This window comes from Oryza sativa, chromosome 4 (genome assembly GCF_034140825.1).
Source record: "Oryza sativa Japonica Group chromosome 4, ASM3414082v1".
NCBI lineage: Eukaryota > Viridiplantae > Streptophyta > Magnoliopsida > Poales > Poaceae > Oryza > Oryza sativa.
Window position 1 is genome coordinate 3,337,808 of NC_089038.1, and position 7,120 is coordinate 3,344,927.

The 7,120-nt window shown below is 42.7% G+C and overlaps 2 protein-coding genes across 2 annotated transcripts; both read left to right on the forward strand.

Moving 5' to 3' along the window:
- Positions 1 to 1,082: 1,082 nt before the first annotated feature.
- Positions 1,083 to 1,719, forward strand: LOC107277945 (bark leucoagglutinin). Its single transcript, XM_066309476.1, has 2 exons — positions 1,083 to 1,647; positions 1,706 to 1,719. Exons 1-2 carry the CDS (start codon positions 1,083 to 1,085, stop codon positions 1,717 to 1,719), a joined length of 579 nt encoding a protein of 192 aa, XP_066165573.1.
- Positions 1,720 to 4,661: 2,942 nt separating this feature from the next.
- On the forward strand, positions 4,662 to 5,204 carry LOC112936111 (L-type lectin-domain containing receptor kinase IX.1-like). The gene has a single exon (XM_026024722.2). It carries the CDS (start codon positions 4,662 to 4,664, stop codon positions 5,202 to 5,204), a length of 543 nt encoding a protein of 180 aa, XP_025880507.1.
- Positions 5,205 to 7,120: the final 1,916 nt, after the last annotated feature.

The window sequence follows — 7,120 nt, forward strand, 5'->3', positions numbered from 1 at the left end:
AAATTCACAAATTCATACGCAACATCACCATACATAGCAGATTCACATAAACAACAAAAAAAAAACAAGCGCTGGAAGGGAGCCGAGCTGTCGCCGCCCGCGGCTGCCCCGGAAGCCGTGGCCCTCTGCCCGGCTGTAATTGCCGCGGCTCTCCGAGGCCGCCGCCTCCCACCGTCACCCACAGCAGCCCCTTGTGCCACCCCCGTGCCGCCGCCGCCCCTCGTGCGGGCCCGCGTGAGGCCGCAGCCCAGCCGCCAGCCGCGGGGCCGGCTCACACCGCCGCCGCCCGCCGGAAGGGGAGGGAAGGAGGGGGAGGAGAGGGGGCCGGATCTGAGGAGAAGAGGAGGAAAAAAGAGATAAGGTGGAGAAGGGATCGAGACGAGGGATTATATCGGAGAGAAAGAAGGCTGCCGGGTAGTGCGCCGATCAGGGTCGATTTTTATTCCCGGTTGTTTAACAACTGGGACTAAAAATAGATCTTTAGCCCCGGTTAGTAGCACCCTCTTCCTGCGGAAGGCTGCATCCAAGATGACGACGGTGGCTGCCCCAATCCCTCACGGGTGTGGTGGGCGGTGAGGCGGACGACGGTGGTGGTGGCAGTGGTGACTACATTGGCTCGGGAGCTAGGGTTTCTACGGGTTGTGGGCTAGGGTTTCGATCAGTTTGGAGTTCTGAAATTTTTACGTGGGTGCATGCAGGCTGCCTAGCCACATGCGTGTCCATTTGAAAAATGATTTCTGTACTAGTGAAGTATTAAAAATTTGATAAATCGATTTATTTGATTTATTTTTAATATATGTATATAATATTTCTTTAAAAGAACAAACCTTTTATCGGTTTGAGAAGTGTGTTCATAATAAACAAGCGAATCACAAAATCCAAACTCAGGTTATAGTAAGTACGTACCGTACCATGAGTTGTCCTGCTGTGCATATAAAACTGCCATGACTCTAAACAATTTCCCAACAAAAACGGCTTATAAAAGCACGTAGGCTCTCTATATATAGCCGATCAGCTTCCAGCTCTTCATCCCAGCTTGCGTCGTTACCAATTCCTCCTTCACTCGACCACTCCAACAAAACATGGACATCTCTCATCTCCTCCTACGCTTCTTCCTCCTCCCCCTCCTCGCCTTCTCGCTCGACGATGCTCCTCATCTCCATTACTGCACTGAAGCTGCACCAACAACTCCTCCTCCTCCACCACCACCACCACCATTCTCCTTCAAATTCGACTTCTCCAACACCTACACCTACCGCCTAGAGGACCTCCGATTCGAGGGCACTGCCGCCGTGCACGGCGCTACCGTCGACCTCACCTGCAACGTCGCCCAGTGCACGACGGGGCGCATGTCCTACGGCCGCGCCGTGCCACTGTGGGACAGAGCCACCAACGAGGTGGCCAGCTTCGCCACCGACTTCGTCTTCAAGATCGTCACACCGGACAACGTCGCCAGGGGAGACGGCATGGCCTTCTTCCTCTCCAGCTACCCCTCACGCGTTCCCCCCAAACCCAGCGGCCAGAGCTTCGGCCTCATCGCCGGCGACGCCAACGATGCCGGCGACGGCCCGGACCGGTTCGTCGCCGTCGAGTTCGACACATACGATGACACCTTCGAACGGCCGAGGCCGGCCGGCGACCACATCGGCATCGATGTCAGCAGCGTCGCCGATTCGATCAACACGACGAGCTTGAACTTCAGCAGGAACGGGGCCATGAGGGCGTCCATCACCTTCGACATGTCACCAGGATGCTGGTCGCCACCGTGCAGTTTACTGATCAGACTACTGCTTCGCGTGCTGCCCCTGTTCAGGTGAGTGCGAAACTTGGAGATCCCAGGGCGTTGCTGCCATCGGAGGTGGCCGTGGGATTTTCTACGGCGAACGGCGCAACATTCCAGCTCGATCAGATACTGTCATGGTCGTTCAACTCCACTCTTGCGTCTCCACATCCCGTAACCAAAGGTAAGCAACAGCGACTCTCTCCATACCAAAATATAAGAAGTTTTAGAATTGGACACGGTTACTAAGAATAGGCGTAGAATTAAACGGGAAGATGTTGTGATTGGTTGAGAAGTGGAGGTAAGTGAGAAAAATGAATGTTGGAGGGTTCTGATTGGTTGGGAAGAGAATGCTGATGGAAAAATTGTTATATTTTGGGACGGATGAAGTATAACTTTGAATAGTTTCAGTTTTATTTTTGGGTAAAAAAGAAAGTCGACATGTTCTTTTCTGCCAAGAAAATATTTTTTATTTTCCAAAATCTGGAAAACTAACGAATTCGTGAATTTCAAATATCTTCATTCAAAAATTCACAAATACTTTTAGCTATAGTAAGATTTAGAACAGATAGCACATTTACTTAGTATATATACAGCTTGTTTTTTATCCCGTTAAATTTGTTGTTGATTAATCCGCGGTTACATGCATTATGCATAGGTGTGTTAGCGGCATTGATATTTGTGATCACTTGCATCCATGTTCATTTTCCACGTGATGTGCCGGTATACTGGGAATCTATTCAGCTCAGGATTATTTTTTTATTGATGCAATTTGCACTGATATTGATGCACATGCAAATGCAAGTCATTATTCCATTCCAAATTACACACGCTTTCGTGCCTTATCCATATTTTTCTGCATTTTGCTCCTACTATAGAAACCACATGTTTTACAGATGGCTAGATATAAACAAAAGGAAAATGCCACATTCTTTAGTTACGAATGCAACATCTTTTTTCCAATGGCCAAATGCCTTTCTTTTTCTTAGTTATCTTTATTTATTTCCTATGGAGAATGTAAGGGTAGAATTGATATTTTAAATGTTGAATTTGCATATGCAGGTGATGTGGCATGTACACGTGGCATTTAGCCTTTGCATCTGACCGAACACCATTAATTGTTGCATTTATGTATGCAGCCTTTGGAAATCAATTTCCACGCATCGAGTTTTTCTATACAAAAGAGGGGAAAATAATTTGTATATTCAAATGATTTTGTGTGAAATACATGTGCGTACAGCGTATTCAAACCCAGAACCTCCGGTTGCCCGCGTAGCCTCCATAGCATCTCACCTACAAAAGCACTTCCTACTTCAATGGACATGCTACCTGGTCACATAGAAAAAATATCATCAACAAAAAAAAATATGGATCTCGTCAAAGTCCACAACTTTTATGTATAACACTGTGTCCATCTAAGGTAGTTTAAAACTCTCTTAAAAATCAGTAATCCAAATAGATATGAAACTGCTAACGTAATTTGGAGTATGTAATTGATCTATAATTTTTAATATAAAGTTTTTATTTATCCGATTTCATAGAAAAAATTATGTAAAAAATGCACGTATGAGTGGAATCATTTTCAGAGAGACACAGTCACTCAAAACAAAACAACTGTCCCAACAAATAAGGCTATATTTATTCATTTTCAAAGAGAAGAACTTAAAACAACCGTATCTGAGAGTCAATTTTCATCTTAATACAGTCAATTTTAAAGGTCTTTCATGACCGCGGGCCCCTGACATAGTGCACAGTAGTGCAACAAAAGAGTCGACCCACTTCAAAAAATAGTTATTTTTGTTGGTGTGCATGAACCGATTATTGGCACATGCTGGACTTAGGAATAACCAGTCCCCATTTTCAAATCCATAGGGCGACTCCCCATCATTGAATATGGTCTCACCGATCACTTACCCATTTTATATCTCTCCTCCTATGGACCTACATCTTTGAATATTCCTAGCATTGAGGTCAAATTATATAGCTACAAAGCAAATTCATTTTGCACCTCATGTTATTATCATTTATTTTCAATAACGCACATCTAGCTAATTACTAATAAATACCTGTAAATCTGTTCTCTTGGCACCATGGATATGCAGGTCATCACAAAAAGAAAGGGGCAGCAGGAAAGTTTGCGATTGTTGGAGCTCCCATATTTTTGCTTCTGGTGTAGTCTATCCTGTCATGGTGGAAATGGAGAAGCTCAAGCCGCGACATTGACAAGAGAACTGGAGGTGTTAGGCAGTTCAAGTACAACGAGTTGGCTGCTGCAACGAATCAGTTCTCCTCGGAGAATAGGCTAATTGGAGCTGGTCCGTTCGGAGAAGGCTACAAGGGTTTCTTCAAGGAAATGGGCCGTCATGTTGCGATTAAGAAGATTTCGAAGGAGAGCAGATCAGAAGGAAGGAATAAGGACTTCTATGACGAAGTGAAAACCATCAGCAGTGCAAAGCACAAGAATCTCGTCGAACTTGTGGGTTGGTGCATGAAGCGTAGATGGAACATGTTTGATTTCATGTGCTGGTGTAGGGAGAAGGCCTATACCATTTTCTTGGTGTATGAATTTGTGGATAACAGTAACCTGCGTGTTCACCTGCACGAGAAGGAGGCCGTGCTTCCATGGACAACGAGGTACCTCTACATCTACTTGATGAGCGATCCTGTTTAATTTTCTTTTTGAAACATGGAAGTAAATAATTAAAGTGGTATCAAAATTAAGTCTTTAACATGAGATATTTTACGTTGCTTGAGAAAGTACACCGAAAATTTTGATACGTCAAGATACTAATAGGTAACAAGTTTTAAACTAGAAAATTTGGTACGATCCCGGTGTCTTCTTAAGGTTGTAAAATTGTCTCTTTAATTTAACATATTGTCTATGCATGTATCATCTGTCAGGTATAAAATAGTGAAGGACATTTGCGCAGCTCTGGTTCACCTCCACCATGAAAGACGTCAATTCGTCCTTCACAGAAATATCAAACCAAACAACATACTCCTAGACAAAGAGTTCAACGCCAAGCTAGCAGACTTCGGGCTGTCCAGAACTGCTGACAAGGTAGGCAAGGCCAGATACATGGATCCAGAATGCAGAAAGACGGGAAAGTTCAAGCGCAGCTCGGATGTCTACAGCTTTGGGATTGTTTTGCTAGAGATTGCGTGCAAGAAGGATGAAAATAGCTATGCGAAAGTGTGGAGCCGGTATCTGGACAAGTCTCTGATGCAGGTAGCTGATGACAGGTTAAGAGGTGAGTTTGATGAGAGGCAGATGGAGCGTGTCATCGTCTTGGGGTTATGGTGTTGTCAGCCCAATATTGACAAGCGGCCTACCATGCAGCAAGCAATGGATTTCCTGGAGAGTGATGGGCCATTGCCTGAATTGGCTGAACCGGGGACCTCCTCAAGTAAAATTGGTAACTAAGAGTAGTATTAGTCCTGCTCTACCAGCAGGATCAGGCTAATAACTGCTGGACTTAGTTAATAAATGCTTGGATTAATACGAGCATAATTTTTTTATTGTTGTGATTCCTGCAAGTTATTGTATCTTCTAAATCCATTTCAGTTTCTAATCAGTTGTGTCATTGCCTACTTCGCTTTGAGATTTGGATAGATAGCAGCATTTTGGGTAAACTATGAAATAAGCCCGCCCACATACTCCCCACTGCTGTGCTCTATTTATATTACCACCCTAGTTAGTGGTAGGATAAATGTGGAGGGATATTATTTTTTAAAAAAAATCTGGAGGGATATAAGCATCATTTAGCAGTGAACAAGCTTTCACTACTATAGAAAGGGTAAAAGGTGCCGGTTCGAAACCCTAGCTAATAGGTGCCGGTTTTCCGAACCGGCATAAAGGAGGCGTTTTGACCTCAAAACCGGTACCTATATGGTTTAAATAGGTGCCAGTTCTAAGCCAGATTGCGACGTGGCTGTTAAAATAGGTGCCGGTTTTTAGTTTGAAATCGGCACCAATATGGTCCTAATAGGCGTCGGTTCAAGCCTAAAAACTGGCACCTATTTGTTGGGTCAAAAAAAATTGCAGTAAATTCATCCACACAACCCCAATTCCATATAAACTCAAATTCATCCCCACAACCCCACATCCATACATCACATTCATTCACATTCACATTCATCAACACAAATAAAAACCTACAAGCCATTCATCACAACATATAAAAACCTACAAGCCTAAGTCAAAATTCGCGTAAGTCCAAAATTTCCTATCTTTAAATCCTAAACATTTGCATATATAACCTAACTCAAAATATGCCTAGTTTAAAATTCCTAAGTCAAAAGACTGTAAGTCTAAAATTTTTAAGTCCAAAAATTTGTAAGTCTAAATTGTGAGCATTAATTTGCACATATATCCTTAGGTCAGAAATTCAAAAGTCTAAAATTCATAAGTCTAGAAAATTGTAAGTGTAAATTCTAGACATTTGCATATAATTCACATTCATATCCTCAAGTAAAGCGCAAATGAGACATTGCTGGGACTCAGCGTGCCAGTCAACTTCAGCCTGGGACATGCCCATCAAACCACACGAAGGCGGCGACCAGATGTGTTACACATCCTAGGAGACTTGACTAAATCGCTAGAGCTCTAGAACATCTCAGAAATTCACAACTCAATTGCGTAAGTCCAGAAAATTGTAAGTGTAAATTCTAGACATTTGCATATAATTTACATTCATATCCTCGAGTAAAGAGCAAAATAGATATTGCTGGGACTCAGCGTGCCAGTCAACTTTAGCCTGAGACGTGCCCGTCAAACCACACGAAGGCAGCGACCAAATGTGTTACACAAAATCTCTAGAGCTCTATAACATCTCAAATGCTTTAAACATTTACATATATATCGTAAGTGAAAAATTCCTAAGTCTACAATATCTAAGAATTCATAAGTGCAAAAATATAAACGTGATTTTTTTTTACCTCCAACAATATAAACGTGATTTTTGCAGCATATGATTTTAAGAGTTACTCGTCCTCAAGAAATCGAGCCTGTAATACAAAGCATAAAATAGAATCCATAACAATAGTAAATATTGAAATGCATTACACATAAAGTACACTTCCATAGTTCATTCATAAACACTAATTAAATACATTTTTTTCACATAAATCTAGCTAGTTGGTTTTTCTTTTCCTAGGAGCTAATTTCTTCGCGGCTTGGTCCCGAGGAGGAGGGACAGAAGATTGCACTCGTTGTGGGACCTTGTCGATGTTGTATTCGCCACTTTTGCCCTGAAAAAACTTTGAACTCATTTTTTTAAAACTTTCACCTAAATTTAATAAAACATTCAAATCAAAATCAACAAAACCTTCAACTCGATT